At 39.5% G+C, this 18,579-nt stretch overlaps 1 protein-coding gene across 1 annotated transcript in view; it reads left to right on the top strand.

Annotated features, from left to right (window-relative positions):
* The window catches only part of sptbn4b (spectrin, beta, non-erythrocytic 4b), a gene marked incomplete at both ends in the record, with an annotated part of 73,102 nt that overhangs the window by 42,954 nt on the left and 11,569 nt on the right, over positions 1 to 18,579 (top strand). The window contains 5 exons of the mRNA XM_080025138.1: positions 917 to 1,063; positions 14,473 to 14,736; positions 17,173 to 17,397; positions 17,714 to 17,803; positions 18,004 to 18,282. Of these exons, the coding sequence (XP_079881264.1) occupies positions 917 to 1,063; positions 14,473 to 14,736; positions 17,173 to 17,397; positions 17,714 to 17,803; positions 18,004 to 18,282 (1,005 nt within the window). The remainder of the gene's footprint in view (positions 1 to 916; positions 1,064 to 14,472; positions 14,737 to 17,172; positions 17,398 to 17,713; positions 17,804 to 18,003; positions 18,283 to 18,579) is intronic.

Below are 18,579 nucleotides of genomic sequence, written 5' to 3' on the forward strand. Positions count from 1 at the left end.
GTGTGAGTGTGTGTGTGTGAGAGTGAGTGAGTGCTGGTTATTTTACTGTGTGGGTGTGTGTTGATGCTGTGGAATCTGTTCTGTGGTGTTGTGTGAATTCTCACCGCCATGCTTGTTGGTACACGTGTGTCTGACGACATGTGCCTGCTGTTTCATTAAATATTCATGTCTGTGTGTTTGACCTTGTATTTCCCACCGCATGTGTTGCTGGTGTGTTTATTTACAGTACAATCCATCCTGTTATTATTCATCTGGGAGTTATGACAATGTTATGTAAGTGTGTAGGGATGGGTATTGGCAAGGACTTGAAAATACCATATGCATCACAATACATGGGTCACGGCATGATATATTACAATACAATGCGATACTATGCATATTGCGATATTTTACGATATTCCACATTATTCACTAAAATTATGAAAACAAAGCTTGACTACAATTTGCAGTATACGATCTGAGTGGTCTTAATACAAGACATCACATTATATTGATAATCCAGCGGACAAATTGAGTCAAAACAATTAAATACAAAACTTTAAATCAAATTCAAAGCCCTGCAATTTGCGGCAACTGGCCATAATGCGACATCTACAGGAGAAGAGGTTTTAGATCACAACCTGCTTAAAACTTATTTTTTCTTTTGAAACTATACATTTTTAGGGCTGATGATATGATACAGATATCGCGAAAATAAATATCACGATATACTCCCGCATCGATTCTTTTAGCACAGCCCTGTAAGCGTGTGTCATCGTCTCTTATTATATCAAAAATATGTTGAAATACTGTTTTATGGTTTACAAATATTTAGAATATGAGTAATCCGTTAACACACAGCAGCAATCATTAACTGTATGTCTTTGTCTTACCATCCAGTATTGACACTTTCTTTCTCCCTGCCTCTTTCCAACAGCTCGGGGATTGGGTGTGTGAGAAGATGCTCATGGCGAGGGACAGCAGCCGAGACGAGACCCACAATCTTCATAAGAAATGGCTCAAGCACCAGGCCTTCATGGCCGAGCTGGCCCAGAATAAGGAATGGCTCGACAAAATAGAAAAGGTGAGTGCTGCAGAGGGTTTCCCTGCCTCACAGATCCCCCCCCTTTTTCTTTTCTTCCTTCAAAGTTTCCAGCGTCATTGGGTGTTGAATGAGTTTTATGCCACTGTGGGATGTGAAATAATGGTTTTGTGTATTTTATTTTGTAGTATTTGTTTATCTTTTAACAATAAGCTACTGAGGTATTGGTTTGGTTTGAACGTGGAGTCAAAAAGTGATTTATATAGACTTGGGCCCAATGACCTAAACATCATACTTTGTGTAGACTGTTTATATTTATCAGAAAACAGTGTTAGACCATATACTGTATGTTAATACTTAATAAAAAAAAATATTTAACTCTAAATTATGTAATATCACATAATGGTTCATATTATTTGACAGTCAAACAACGACAGTTGTTGTGTTCGTCTTACAGATTGTCTTTGCGTTTTTGTTGCCGGTGTTTGGCAGATGTTGTCTATATTTTCCAGACTTTCCCATTTGAGAAAATGTATTATTATATGTTTCATTATAATTTTTTTTTTTACCAAAACCACTGTTGACGAAATAGCTGTCATGTTAAAAGCTTTGTTTGCTTTCATTTGTATCCTTGAAGAGTCTCATATTAACCTGCTGAATAGGTCTCTGTGTGATACAGTTATAGCAGATTCTTCATTTGTGATTTAGTGTCTTCAGAACAATAGTAGATAGAATAACAGAATAAAGTCTATACTTGTCAGGTGCTGGGTTACTGTCACAAAATCTTCTTTGGCAAATGGATTTTGCCCAGTTGTCTTGGCTCTAAATATTCACATATTTAGAAAACTTCTCCTGGACGTTGAATGAAAGGCAACTTTTTTTAAATGACAGAACTGAATAATAAAAAGTATCTTGTGTGACATGTGTTATGTCTATAAGACAACCTGCTATGAATGGTCATATTAGCTGTGAATCTAGAGATTAATAGAAAAAACCTGTTCGGTCACTGATCGTTAAAGAGAAAAAGTGAAACTCTTTTATGTTTCCCTTCAGACAAGCATCACTGATGAAGAAAAAAGAAAAACGTGGACATCCATGAACATGCACAGCCTTTCTTTACCCAATGTCAATGTCATATATTTTTAACCCACTTAATGGAAGCATGACAAAGGCAGTGGCTAGGGCATAAAGTATTACAGGGTGATTTTAAATAGAAAAAGGGGAGCGCTGTAACCTTCAGCGGTGCTCTGTGTCATGATAGGATCTGTATCATATTAAGGAGATTTATTCAGCACGTCGGCCTCTTGTCTGAAGCTGCAGTCGACACAGACGTAATTGGGTTATCCAGTGGTTCCCCAGATGCACGTCCAGGTTCCATTGGGTTGACTTTGGGGCTGTTGTTCACTTGTCTGATTAATGTATGTGTGTGTGGGGGCGGGGGGGACGTTTGGCCCGTGATAGGCAGTGAAGGCGATAATTGAATGATATTTTCTCATGTTATATTCCAGATGGCCTGAGATATTGCTATCTATGTTGTCAGTAGATTTCTGCATCACCCCAGTTTAATTCCTTGGCCTGAAATTGTCACAGACCTTTTGCACCCGACACGTTAGATGTTAATTAAATAACTGATGGAGTATGTACATACATCAGAAAGAAGAATGGTTTTAGGCACAAGTGTAGAAGGATATGGAAAAAAGATGATGCCTATGATGTTAGTATTTATGTATTTACATGTAGCTGTCTCACGGCCTGTTATCACAACAAAATGACATATTGTATGTGACGACCCTTCAGAGTAACAGTTACGCGCCCCACACACATCCTGCGTCTACCTCTGGAGCGCGTCGCCTTACCTTACTGCTGCCTCTCTCGGACTTTTCTCGGACACACATGCAACGTCTCAGCAGCTGCTGCTGCTTGTTGGAAGTTTTATTTTGAAGGGGACACACCAGGAAATGGTGAAACTACAGCGAAAGCTGCCAGTATGAAGTCAATATGACTCTCAGCAGAGTATTTCAAAAATCACTTTACTGATTTATACGGGAGAGAGAGAGGGGGGTGTGGTCGGGGAAGAAGAAGGCCGTAGACACAGATAGAGCAACGGAAAACTGTTGCGCTCATCATGATCTTTTTTATTTCTTCACTATATTGGATCTCTATATGTGTCATTTATCCAAAAATGAAATGCCAGAACTAATTGAAAATTAGGTTTTGAATCCCTCGGATTTTGATTGCACAATTACATCGTGAAATAAAGGGATTATTTGCGTATACGACTGAGGGATGTTTTATTTTGAAATAAACACACCGGGTAAACGTGTAACTAGAGTGAATGCTGCTGGTATGACTGTCAGCAGAGTATTTCTCTATCAGTTAAAGCACAGAGACGCGAGAGAGATGCGCTGCTCTCAGAAAAAAATAGGCGAGCCTCCTGAGGTGAAGGGGAGCGGCGCTGCAGACGTGCCTCCGACGCGCCTCAGCAGTGCGTCTGAGGTTGGATGTGTGCTCGCTCTACGTTGATTTCACAGTCTGTGACCAAAAGTCAGACGCAGACGCGAGGTAGACGCGCAGTAGAGGTAGGATGTGTGTGGGGCGCGTTAGAGTGTTCTGAAAGAGTTAAGGACAATCTTAGAGCTGCTGTATTTCTAGTGAAGAAATAACATTGATTGACCCAACATTGATTATTATAAAGCACTTATGCCTGCGCTCTTATTGCTGCCCGGAGTGTATTTCAGTCATAAAAACTTTCATAATGCTCTGCTGTGATGTTACATACAGCAGTTGACTGTGGCATAATGACTCGCCCCTCTGCAGTCTGGTCCTGGGCAGGGCGGAAACTGAACTGCACTGGAGGGAGCAGAGTGGTGGAGCCAAGACACAATGTCTTTACTGTGCACATACTCAAACACAGACAACCTTTGACATGATTAAGACTGAAATGATTTGTCAATTAATTGATCATCAATTGATTGACAGAACATTATTTAATTTTTTTATAATCATACGTTCAAAACTGCCGACCAGTTTATGGTTGCAGTTTCTTAAATTTGAGGATTTGCTATTTGTCCTTATCTAACACTATGATAAACTGAACTTATCTTGGTTTTTGACAAAGAACCAATACGCATACTTCACTCATGGCTCCATCAAATGGTGATGGCATGTTTTAATAGACAAAACTATTGATCAATCTATCAAGTAATTAATCAACAGATACATCAATTATGAAAATAATTGTTGGTTGAGATAAAGGTTCAGTTTTTACCTGGTATGGCATGATTAGAAAAAACTGAAATTGCTGGCAGAAAAGCTTTGGCTTGTCTACTTAAAAGCTCCCCCAGACAGAGCCAAGCTCAAGATAAGATCTTTATAGTGCAGTGCGGTGACATAACTCCTCCCATCCCTATGCGCGATTGGATCGTCTATCCGCGATCTCCATTATGATTAAACAATCAGAAAGTACTGTAGGACTGAACAACCCTAGTGATAACGACCCATACAGTCAGAACAGAATAGCTTCAAATAAACCAGGGAAGTTACATCATCGGTCTGCCCTTGTTCAATCAGCTCGCTGATCACTGTACCGTTGTGGTTGTTGGCTACAGGTAGGCAGCTTCACCCCCGCTCATTAGGTCTAATTACTGTGTGAAGGTTGCTGAGAACCCAGTCATTTACATCTATTTCTTCTTCTATAGTGGGCACTGTGAGGTAGTGTGTTTGGGAGTGTGCGTGTGTGTGCATGTCTATAACGTGGGCATATGATGTGGGGAAATCAGCTGACGGATGTGTAATGATATACAGTCATATAATGTGGAGAGAGCAGCAGCACTACCAGGCCTGAGAGCGCTGTCCGAGCTTTTATAGATTCATAGGTCATGTGCTTATCTGAAGGCAGGGTTGGGTTACTGGAAAACCCTTACAGGATGAGAGAGATAGAGAGGAGCAGGAGGATCGAACACTGTAGTTTAAACGATAGTATATTGTTTTAAATACAGAATAATTCAATGTATGGTACACCGACAATATTGACGGATTCGCAATATGCAAATTGATGATTTTGTAAAACAGTCATATGTGGAACATTTTACTAGTTTCTTGATACAAACTGATATAAATTAATAACTTGCATAAATAATGCACATAATTGGCCTGATGGATGAAGAAAGTAGGTTTGGTTTTCTGAAAAGATCAGTGCATCAAATCACATCTGCTGTTTCTCTGATGTCTAAAGGGTCCAGTCTGGATTTCATCCCCACAAAACTCAAATATTAGAATATTTAATTTCAGGTTTCTTTTTTTGCATCTTGAGATGAAAGTATGTCATTTGGCTGACAGTAAAAAACAATCAAACAAACTCAACACTCGTCACATCGTACACCTTTCAAACAAGACAGAACTCTTAAAATACTCTCCTTCCTTGGTGGATAGTTTTTTGTTTTGTATTTTTTGTTTTTTTCTGTGTGTGTGTGTGTGTGTGTGTGTGTGTGTGAGAGAGACAGAGAGGGAGCGAGAGAGATCTTTGATTCTCATTTTCTTTTTTCTACGAAGTGTTCGATTTATTCGTAATAAAATTTGATGTGCTCTAAAAGCACAAGGCATCTATAGGACTTTATTAAATTGTGATTGCAACTACTATCCCAGTTCATTCAACATGCTAATAGCTGTTTGATTTGGCCTCTCGGAAAATGTTTATCTTCTCCGGAGTGGCATCAGTCCAAATTCTGCATGGAGAGGATTTGAGATCTTACTTAAATGTGGCCAAGATCATTCAGGTTATTTTGAATGCATATGGTCTTTTCGCAAAGTAAAACAATCTTCCCAAGCCTTTTTTTTTAAATGTTGTTTAGCTTGCCGAACCAACAAATCCTTTTGCCCTATTTAGGTGTTAAGTAGGGAATACATTACGTCATTGTGATCCTCAAAAGTACTGAAGCACTGTACAAACCTGTGTTGGTTTGTATCCAACTGATACTAATTAGCAGCAGACTGTAGTTACACCAAGCTGTGTAGTTGTTGGCAGATAAGCAGAGTTTTGCTTCTGAAGTCATTCATGGCAGCCATGTATCATCCGGTTAAACAGGGAAAGAGGACAACAAACTAAAATTTCATTTGGTTTGAAATATGCATCCAGATGGTGTTAGGTGACTAGTCAAGGAAACTATTGTTTTAGCTGAGTGTGGTCCTTGTCACTGTGGTTGTTCCTCTGTGTGTTGTGTCCTGGTTGTGTCTCTGCCTGGGTCCTCTGAGAGTCTCCAGTCTATTTATGTATTTGGGTGAGAGCCCCTCTCTGCTCTGAAGGACTCGGCAGAGCATGTTGCCTGTTTTGAGGGTAGCGACAGCCGTCTGTATTTGTGTGTGAAATTGGAAAAGCCATAATTGCATTCATCACCAGTGCCATACACATGATATAAAGTGTCCAGTATACAAGCTTATGGAAGTAAATGAGTGTCATCGGATTTTGAAAATAAAAAGCCATTGAATTTGAAGCACTGAATATTTATGCATTGAAATAACGTATCTGAATGTTTTGCAGCATTGAAATAATGTTTCTGAATTTTTTGCCACATTGAAATAATGTATCTGAATTTTTTGCCTCTGAATTTAACTCATTACATTTTAAACAACAAATTTTCACCTTTATTTTACAACGTTCTCAAATTCAAAATCAAATATTCAACATTAAAAAATTCAACGTGCCAAATTCAACTGCAAAATCCCATGTATGAAATTCAGAGTAAAACTTTGGGGACCCAAGGAAGAGCAATCGATCATAGATGCTAGATCGCGTTCAACAAAGAGAGCAAGTGGGAATATTAGCTTGTTGCCTTGGATACCCCTGACTGATGCAGGAAGGCAAATCAGGTGTTAGCCATGTCAAACGGCAACGCAAGTAACGATGGTGCTTGGGTGAGTACAAACATGTTTCTATATATATGCTAGCCATTATATTCTTCCCTATATAGAAACATGTTTGTTTGAATTTGAGAACATTGTAAAATAAAGGTGAAAATTAGTTGTTTAAAATATAATTAGTTAAATTCAGAGGCAAAAAATTCAGATACATTATTTCAATGCTGCAAAAAATTCAGATACGTTATTTCAATGCATAAATATTCAGTGCTTAAAATTCAATGGGTTTTTATTTTCAAAATCCGATGACACTCATTTACTTATAATTTAGGGAAAGTAAGATGTAGATTTAATTTCAAATTGCAATAAACACACTTCCAACATTTGATGGCAATATGTTGATGATGACTGCAGTATAATATTGTGAATCTTGATTATTTGGGCCAGGATAAATGTGACTTGATATCCTCATATCGTCCCGTAACTTGAATAATTATTTTTGATGGCACATCCAGGAGACGCATGGATAGCACTTGATGAGACTAAAACAATGGTCGCCTTCAGTGTGTAGCTGAATGTCTGTGTTGGGTGGAGCCCTTGTTCTCCATAAAGAAGCTTTTTGTGCTCTGTTTCTGTTGTGACGTCAAACGGCCTGCAGCGACTTGACTTCCTGTGCTTGCAATGGTTGCCAAGCAACAGCTGTCCAATCCCCTCTCCCTCCTATCTTCGTACAGCTCATGTGTGAAGGTCATTCCTCCTTGCCTTCCCTCCCAAAAATGTATTTTATTTGGTATTTTCTTATTATAGTTTCCTGTAAAATATATATATATATATATTAATCTCATCGCTTTAAAATTAAAATTCCATCTTCACTGTTGCTGGAATGGTCAAACAGTTGTTTCTTTGTTAGTTAATTTAAAAAAGATGCATTGTAGTGTTGAGATTCAGCCTACTACTGTAGGTGTTAATGTAGTGTAGTTTAAAGGGGCTAAATCTAATAAGCTGAGGTTTGCAGTGTTCTGAATGTGTAATGTGTAGTTCAATCAATAACCCTGCTGTTCTGTCGCAGCATGATGACTGGGCCCAGAGAGAAATAAATCTGAATATATGTGGATTATATATTTTAACGTAAAGCGAGAAAGTTTGAATGAATGACCCGAGAGTAAACGTGTACGCCAATAGAAGAAAGATTAATGTCTGGAGATGGAAGAAAACTTTCTGTTGATCCATATGCTCCGGTTTCTGCTTTCCACTGGAAAATGTTCTATTTACAGAGATAGAAAATCAATGTAATAGTGAAATATATCCGTTGATATGACGTGCTGGTTCTAAAGACCTGCCAAGTCATCATGGGTGGGGTGCAGGGTCTGTGTTGCACAGTGAAAATGGCTTCTTCCTCCATACTTTCTAGCCTGAATCCTGTGGGCTCTTAGATTCCTGTCCCCTTCTTTCTCGTTATTCTGGATAATTAATTGGCCTCATTAACTCATTAGGAATAACAATCTGAGCCTCTGCTGCGGCCGATCCAACTCTCACTCCATCTCTGTCTCTCTGTTGAATCACACACTTGCAAAGAGATGAACAGCTCCAGTTTAATAGACTCCGAATAGGCTTGAGACTTGAGTTAATATTTTACGGTTAAAACATATGTTTGGTGTCATGTCTCAGCGACTGTTGACTATGTTATTATGTGATTCTGCGGAAAAGAGGTTGTTTGTTTGTTTTGTCGTCTTGACACTAGGGACCCTGTGACTTTAAAAACTAAATTATTGGAATGATGACAACATTTACGGCCTTACTAATAGTGGTGATAATTTGTTCTGAAGTTGAGTCATGGTTTCTCCTCTGTGCAGTTGGATTTCTGAGTATCTTATCTTCAGCCTGTGAGCTTTAGCTTGACATTGTCAGACTTTGTCAGCCTCAGATTTACCTCAGCTCAGCTGTGCTTTTAACTGACATGCTAACGTTAGCAGTTCCTTAAAAATGCAGCTGATATTAGTTTCAGCATGTTTACATTTAGCATTTTGATGTGTATGGTTATTGCGGGATGTTGGAACATTGATAACATCATGTTGAGCATATGGACTTAATCACATGTTAAACAACACTTGCTAAGATGTAGTTACACTACAATACATAGGTGACATGATATCATGGTGCATTAGTAAAGCATTTAGAATGTTTTGATGCCCCATTAACATTATACAGTATAACTGAATTTAGAGCTGAGGCTAATGTGAGGTATTCTTAATTGAACTGTAGTTTTGAACGGAGTTGGAAAGTTTGGCCTGTTTGTGTTTCTGAATTCAGGTCTAGATATAATTAGTATTTATTCTCAATACAACTGATTATAGACTGTGGCACAGTTGAGATATTTTACTACGGACTGGTGTGTAAATTTCAACTGTAACCCTTATCAATGTGAATTAAATAATAATTTTAAAACTTATTACATATTTCTTATTTTCGCAAAATGAGTTTGAGGAACCTTAATCATGCATGCACACACGTATACCCTTTCATATTAGATATACTAAACATTACACCCCCACAGTTACAGAGCCCTGTGTGCATTAACCTATGATCTGTAATATAAGAGAACACACTTTGTGTGTGTGTGTGTGTGTGTGTGTGTGTGTGTGTGTGTGTGTGTGTGTGTGTGTGTGTGTGTGTGTGTGTGTGTGTGTGTGTGCGCTCGCACACTCTACAGGACAGGGACACTGACACAGGGATCTGCTGTTATGTTTTTTATTCTCTTTAATTTTCAGATTTATTAAGGACATTTTGCAAAACTGCAGGCATTAATGCCTTTATAACAAACACACTTGTACTGAACTGAAGCAATGAAGGCTGCAAGTCAGGTTTTGTTCCTGTGATTTAAAACTGATTTCAGGTTTGACCCCTGCCCTTGCCCTTTTAAATTCTATTCATGTGCTCTGCTAAAAGCTGCTATAAAAGATAACTGAATACGCTTAAGATCCACAGGCAATACAATTGTATGTATTCTAAATTATAGAATTAGAAAACCAATAAATTGTTACTAATTTTGCTGCAGTAATTGAGTGATCACAATAATGAATTTTAAATCCGCCCACAGGGAATTGAAGACTCGCTCAGCTCTCAGCTGCTCTTTATTACACAGAACATTCTCCATCATGTATTACATTCTTTTAAGCTTTTCTGTTCCACAGTTAAACGCTTGTCTGCTGCGTGACTAACTGCTAAAACTGGTTCATGAAATATTCCAGTTTCAGAGACAGTGCTTCAGTTGTTTGCCAGCATTCAAAAACTACGTTGAGTTTCCAATTCTGACCTCAATATGTCTCCCAGTGATACTGTACCGGTGTCTCTTCTGCTTGCACTGCAACTCGGCTGTAAGACTCTTATCTGTTTTGACTGGCCCTAATGCACACAGCAAGGGTTTAAAACTAAAAATAGGTAAAAATATTAGAGCAAGATTTGAAAGAAATGTTGTTATTTTGTAATCAAAGGTATTAAGAAGACGTCTGGTCTGAACAGTTACACATAAACATTTTTCTGTAAAAGTGTCACTATTTCCCCATCAAATATTCTGATTAAATTCATATTATTGTGTTAAAATGTTGTGGGTAGGAGCCAAACATCTATACCTAGTTTCTTTACTTGAATTAAGTCCATAACAGAAAGGAAAGTGCAGTGAAATGAATTTAATCCTAACAAAGTGTTTCGTCCAATTCCTACCAAATCCTGGAGCTCTCTGATGCTCTCAGTACAAACAGACATACTCAGCAGGTTTGCAGATGTTTTCTTTTTCTTCAGTCAAAGTGATGCTTTTACGGCAGCACAGAGGAGGAGAGGGGGGAACTTTTTTAGGATGGGACAAAGGCGCTCGATTCAGCCTCTAGCGCTGCACCTTTTAGGGAATATGTCATCTCCAGTGCATTTAAGCTAGAGCAGGCTCTTTTGTTTTACTATCTGTGCTGCAGGAACAACATGAGTAGTGAACCACAAAGTGATGAATTCAAAAAATATATGTGGTCATATCTATCAAAACTCAAAAATTCTAAAATATAAACTTAAATTTGTGACACACAGCGACATTGATCACAGTTATCTTGCAAACATGTTTAGTTTACCTTATTTCTCAAACTTATTTCTTTTTCAAACTTGATGCTTGTTTGTTAGCAATAATACTCGCACGACAACGACAACCCTGACCTATAATATAGTCAGACCACTGCTCCCTTTCATGTGGTTTTTGCATTTGTGTTGACCCTTTTCAGCTACCATACCTTTGGCTGGACCGTCCCTCCCTGGTAAACACAAATTATTTTCAAAATCATTGCAGGCTCCAAGCTTACTTTGAAGACATAGACGATGTTATACAACATCTTCACAGCCCGATAAAACTGATCTTCATGTGTAAAGTCAGTTGAATGGCATGTAAACTTTCAAAAAGAAAATACCGCAGAGTTATTTGTTTGCATGTGTTATTTTGCTTTTTGTAGTTTTTCCATCGGGCTGTTGGTGTTCTGCAGATGCTGTTTAATAGTGAAATATGATGATCCTCTCTGAGTGTGAAAATGTGAGTGTGGATGTGAGTAGCAGCTCCGACCGTGTGGGCGAAGCTGCTCGAGCCCACGCACAGGATGCATCAGAAACACTACACCACAGTGAGATCTGATGTGACGCACCCACACTGGTAATTACAGGGCAATAAGTAATGTAGTGTTGCCCTCTGGACTGCTCCTTATTGCACTTTATTTTTTATATGTGTGTTAATGTACGTACACATTCACACCTGAGGGATTTCTGTTATAACCTCCAGTCATCTCCAGTTTGCTTTACTGGAACAAAAATGATAGTACAGACTGCACACTTGGGCCCAACCAATATGGATTTTTTCAGGCCGATTATTTGGACGATTTACATTTTTCCCAAAAATATATATTGAAGAAAATCACTTTTTTGAAAAAATAAAGTGTTATGAATATGTCTTAAGTGACATAGGGCATTTTTAAACTTAGACATTAAGTATTTTATCTTACTGCAAGTCATTAACATTCAAGAGATGACCAATGCCTCTGCTATTGGTTGCAGGGGAAACTGTCTATGTAGTGTAGATTAATCCAATGTATTACACCACCCGGCTGCTGCCGCTGTAAATAGGCTATAGCCTTAATGCCAAATCAAATCAGCGGCTAGCTGTCACTAAATGAATTAATACTTTATTCCGGACTCAAAGTTCCATATAAAAAGACAATACAAATACATGACAACACAAATTAAAATTAAAATACATACAAGCATCGATTCCAATGTTTCCACAACCCAGAGGAGAACCTTGTATCACTCTGTTTAGTGTCAGTGAGTGCAATTATTAGTTTGTTTTTTGACTCTAAAAGTCGACACATAAATGTATACATTAAATTCCTCAACACAGCATGAAGAAGAAACAAGAAACTAAAGAGGACGCACTGCTAATTATTCACACATTTTAACCTCCAATAGAATAAAAACTAGCCTGGTACAAAAAAGTTCACCCCCCTCAGTGTTGTCATGGAGATATGACCTAAACATACAGACTATAATTTATTTTTGTACCAGGCCTTAAATGGGTTTAAAAATGCTGTGAAAATGACCTATTTAACATGGAGGTCAATGAAAAATTGCTCTATTATGAAACCTGCCCCTAGTGGCCACTCTGCAAACTGCATTTTGTCACTTCCCCACTGGATGCTGGTAGAATTCGCTGTTGTTGTGGCTTGGTTCAGTCAGGTTTAACTTGATGTTTACAAGTGCTGCTTTAGGGAGAGTGAGGTAGAAATCACTGTGGTTGCGGCTTGGGTGTAACCAGAGATTTTCTCAACTGTTGTTGTCACAGCCGGTCTGAGGGTTTGGACCAGAAACCTTTTTATTATCTCAATGTCATCCAGTTTCCAGTCATGGGGCCGGTCTGATTGTCTGCAGATTTTTTATCTTAACCTGAGTGAGTCAGTCGGGATGTTATCCTGGACCTCTCTCTGCTCAATCGTCCTGGCAGAGTCTGAAAATCCTACCACCAAAAATGGAAAAGAGTCAGAATGACGGGTTATTACTAAAACAGGACGTTAACTTGACTGTTCTTCAGGTATTAAAATCTCTCTTTTACTCCCTTTTTAAACAAACGCACAGGCCACTGGCACTGCCTAGCAAAGATCTTTAGGACAGCAGGCGCTGGTGTCGTAAAAACCCTATCGCTTTTTTCCAAAGGGGCCGCTAGAATCAACAAAAAATTAACATTTTTGTTGATTCTACACAGAAGTACCTTTTCCCCGTCTTTCTGATTAAATTAGTTTTTATCAGATATTGTTTCATTGTTTTTCTCCTTCTATTATTCTATAACTGTCCTCTCTACAACACACAAGCAAACGCACAGCACAGTCTGCATGAAACAAATTACAATTGGATGGGGGAAGGATTTTATGGTGGGGGAGGTAAATGGAGAAAAAAAGGAAAGGAGCAGGTGTGTGTGCATATGAGTGTGTGTATTTGTGTGTGTGTATGTCTTTTTAAAAGGGGGCTCAGAGCTGGATGAGGTACAAAAGGGGCAGAAATCTAAAAAAGAGAGGACAGAAGGGGGAAGGGGACTGTGAGGTAATTTATGAGGCATTTTAGTGCGACTCAGTTTAATCTCTTCACACACACACACACACACACACACACACACACACACACACACACACACACACACACACACACACACACGCATGCACACACACACACACACACACACACACACATCCCAGCCCAATTCTATAGTGTCTGCACATAATTATCCCAACATAAGATCCAGTGAATTCTTGTGGGTGTGATGAAAATGGATTTATTCCTGCTTTATATTTGCACCTCAGCTGCATTAAACGTTACATTCCCATTAAGCTGCAACTAATGATTATTTTCATTATTGATTAATATACCTTTTCAATTAAACGTGAAGTCTATAAAAACGTCAGCAAAATTGTGGAAAATACCAGAAAGATCCAAAACGTTTAGTTTACTATTCTAGAAGAATTTGGTGTAATTCTTAAAAGCTGCCTCCAACAATGCAACAGACAAAATATAAACAAAGAAAAACACACAAGAGAGTCTAAAGACATAAAAAAGACAATATTGCAGCTCTTTTTCTAAATGTGTTGTGGCATTTGCAGTGTGTGTTCGAAGTGCTGCCCATGTGTTGTCAGATTGATGAAGATGTTTTCCTAATTTTCCTGTTTTTTTTTAGTTGCAGTGCATTTAGCTCATAGGGCCACAGTATCTAAGACGTAAAAAAGGCAATAGTGCAAAATATTAAAATTGTATATGAAGTAAAATAGAATAATATGCTGTCAGTAGAGTAGCATACTGTAATATGGGGATGTATGTACAGGTGCTATAAAAACAAATGTGTCCATTTATAAATGCATGAACAAATTTCCTCTCTAGTCTGATATTAACATAATGTTATGAACAGGCGATATAATTATAGAGGTACATATGTATAAATATCTGAGCAGATGTTTACATAATGGACATGAACCAAGGTTAGGAGTTGTTACCTCTGTTTCACCTCTCCCCCTGTGTTCCCCTGTCCCGTCTAGGAGGGCCAGCAGCTGATGGCGGAGAAGCCCGAGCTGCGTGAGGTGGTCCGGAGGAAGCTGGAGGAGATCAGAGAGTGCTGGCAGGACCTGGAGAGCACCACGCAGGCCAAAGCACGCCAGCTCTTTGAGGCCAACAAGGCAGACCTGCTGGTGCAGAGCTATGAAAGCCTGGACCACAGACTGGGACAGCTGGAGGGCCAACTGGTCTACGTGGACCAGGGCCAGGACCTCACCACTGTCAACAAGCAGCTCAAGAAACTACAGGTACAAAGGATTACGTTTCTTTTTCTCTTCTTTCTTTGACACATAAACCCTGTGTCTCTATACTTAAGCTTTCTCATCTCAAACCTTTAATTTGTGTTGCCTTCATTGGCTAGAACTGAAAAAATAACTATGAAATAAAGTATGTGTACAACAGAAATATACTTCTCTGTATCCCATAAGTTCACTAGCTCCTTTTCTCCAAGATAAACCTAACATTTAAATTTAAGAGCATTTTCAGTCATACTAATTGAACTGTTTGAAAGTTAACATATTGATCTATTATCTTTTCTAGTTTTAGCCATTTAGTTGTGAAATATTGGCCTAAAACATAATGTATAGCTCACATAATTATACATTTTCTAGGGTACTAGAGTACAGCAGTCTGAGAATGACTCCCTGTTTACGTTTTCATCTCCACACGCTGATGGCCTCATCTCATTAATAAAGGAACAATACATCATGTTTGGAAAACAACACTCTCTGTGCGCCGGCAGTATTTTCTGTTCAACTTTTCATCTCATTTCAGCAAAGTCAAGTTCTTTTAACTTTTCACGCCAACATTAATTTTTTATTTGTTTATCATTTTGAAAGCCCCACAATTCAACCCAGCTTTCCAGAAGAGTTCCATCCCATAAAAACACTATCTTCAAGTAGCATTTTATTTTTATATACAAAAAATGGAAATTAATCTAGAGAGAAATAGGGCCCACAGTTTGGGGCCCAGAGTTTTGTTCTACTCCCCTGGCTATACAGATTGTAAAAATTGCTATTTGTGATATTGGACTTTATAATTCAAACGGATTTGATATTGATTTTGGGATGTAACTCTTCACCGGCTATGGTTTGGAGGAGTCTGATTGTGTAAACGGCAAACAGCAGGCGGCTGTGGCCTGGGTTAATCCATTCATTACTTCATTCATTCACCAGACATGTCTCACTCTCCTCACAGCTTCCTTTAACAGGCGTCATTAGCTCTGCTTTACCACATCATCCTCACTCCAAACAAACTCCACTACCCAGCATCCATCCTGGCAAGGGGTACAGTAATCTTCACTATGCTTCATGTCTGTCAATTATTATTTTGCTGTTCTGGGTCATTTTCACTCTCACCTTTGCTTTTATTTTCACCTTTATTAAATGATAGATTTCAGTTTAAATACATTAAATCAGTAATCCATACAGAGATTAAAATGATCAGTTAAGGTGCGAACACACTAGGCATTTTACACGCGTAAGATTTACGTGCGTAACGCGGCTAAAATGTTGCTTGATCATTTTGTGTCAAAAAAGGTTATACGCGCGTAATGTGACGAGTCTCCCTCCCGATATTGTATTTCCCTTATCAACCATGGCTGCGATCAGAACCGACCCGACACAACAGCGTGCATGTCCACACAAAAACAACAACAATACGGCCAACAACTGTGCCAAAAGACAAACTGAACAGCACAAATAGCCTAGCATTAAAACAGCATTGCATATTCACGGCAGCTACATAACAAACACAGTTACAGCAGCATCGGTGCACGGCGGCACAACATAAAGGCAAGTAGCCAAAATTACCCTACCTGGCTGTGACAGGGGACCGTGACAGAGGACCGTGGCTGGCGTAGATCAACACCGGTGCTTCGTGTACTTGTCGTGAAAGTCCCGCGGACAGTCGTCATGTTTGGGTTCATAATATGAGGCGCTAGCCGCCCGCACACAACAGGGTGAGTTAACTAATGCTATACGGCGCTAACTTTGTTTATCGGCTAAAGCACAGCTACACATATTCACTGAATTAACCAGGAAGTCCATTCTCCTGGTTTACTTTCCCCACGTATTCTAACCCCGAGCGGCTTCATACAGCACCGGCCGCCGCAATACATTTCCTCCTCGGTGTCTCGCATCAGCCTCTGTGTACAGTACACTGTTCTCCGACCCTGCCAATGTATGTGACGTAGGGTCAAGCTCAACGCTGATTGGCCAACGCGGCTAATCGTCTCGCGTAGGAGCAACAAAAGTTCAATTTTTTGAACTCCTCGCGTAGCTATACGCGCGTAATATTTACGCACGTAAAGCTACGCGCGTAACAATGTTGCTTTAGCGCGAGTGAAAATGTTGCTTTAGCGCGAGTGACGCATTTACGCGCCATGTACGCGCGTAAACCAATGGTTCCCTATGGAAAAGGGGCGGGTTTCATACGCGTCTGTACGCGTGTAAAATGCCTAGTGTGTTCGCACCTTTACACTTAGTTAAAACTAAATATATATTTAAAAAAATAAATTCACATCATCACATGCCAGTCATCCTGTCTTGATTCTGCCTCTCATGACAACATGTTTCTTATCTCCTTCCACCAAATGTTTTTTTCTCTTCCTATTAACTCCCTCCTTTCCTCTCTTAATCAACGCATCCTCTTTTTTGGTCTGTTTTGTTAACTTTCCCCGTCAGACCATGGAGGGCCAGATGGAGGAGTGGTATCAGGAGGTGGGGCAGCTCCAGGCGCAGGTGGCCACCATCCCGCAGCAGACCCAGGTGAAGGAGTCTGTTTCTGGGCGTCAGGCGGCCGTGGAGGCGCGGATGGTTCGACTGATCGAACCGCTGAAGGAGAGACGACGCATCCTGCTGGCGTCCAAGGAAGTTCACCAAGTGGGACGAGACCTGGAGGATGAGATCGTGAGTTTAGCAGCTGTTCTCCAAACTCACACACAAATATATATCTAGGCAACTTCACTACATTACATTAATAATTAGATTAATATCTCTGTACATTTACAAATTTTTAAAAAATCTAAAATATTAACTAAAAAAAGATTCAGTTAAAAGAAATGACTTGTTGTACTTGACAGGTTTTGGTTTAATCTATTAGATTTAAGATGCAAAAACTTAGAGAAACAGTAAAATAAAGTCACATGCAGTGTAGATACCATCACACACAAACAAACTCACAGATGTACAAATAATTCACTGGTTGATACTTTTGTGGTTGTAGTTGTGGATCCAGGAGCGCCTCCCGATGGCCATGTCTCAGGAGCACGGCTCCAGTCTGCAGGCCGTCCAGCAGCTCATGAAGAAAAACCAGGTAAGAAAGTCAGAAAAGCCAGTGACTTTAACTTAACTCAACATGTTGCTATAATGGTCGTTTCTCCCACTAATTCATTCCAGTTTGTAAACTATTTATATTGTATTCTTTGTTTTGTTGAATAAAAAAATAAAATTAAAAATGCTTTAGATAAAAAAATAAAAAGTGTGTGTAATCTTGACTGTCACCTCCTCCTGCAGACTCTTCAGAAGGAGCTGCAGGGCCACAGGAGTCGTATTGAGGACGTCCTGGAGCGAGCGGGGATCATCGCCTCCATACGCAGCCCGGAGGCCGACTGCGTGCGGGCGGGACACGACCAGATGTCCCAGCTGTGGGCTCTGCTGTGGGCCGAGACGGAGCGCAGGCAGCTGATCCTGGACGCCATGTACCAGGCCCAGCAGTACTACTTTGACACGGCCGAGGTGGAGGCCTGGCTGAGCGAGCAGGAGCTGCACATGATGAACGAGGAGAAGGGGAAGGTGTGTGTGTGTGTGTGTGTGTGTGTGTGTGTGTGTGTGTGGGTGTGTGGGTGTGTGGGTGTGCACGATTGTATGAAAGTTGCTGCTAAGTTTAACATTAATTTGAAGTGCTAAATATAATATTAATCCAATGGTACCAAACATTTAGTTTTTGGGATACTGAAATTTCTGTTTCGTACAATATTAATTGGTTACTCACATTAAGTTAGAATACTTGATATGTTTTAAATGAAAACATTAAAAAATGGGGACTCCTTGTGACTAATAACTTAAAAAGTTTCAATGAAGTCTCCCTAA

Source organism: Ammodytes marinus (assembly GCF_949987685.1).
Source record: "Ammodytes marinus genome assembly, chromosome: 3".
NCBI classification, from domain to species: domain Eukaryota; kingdom Metazoa; phylum Chordata; class Actinopteri; order Uranoscopiformes; family Ammodytidae; genus Ammodytes; species Ammodytes marinus.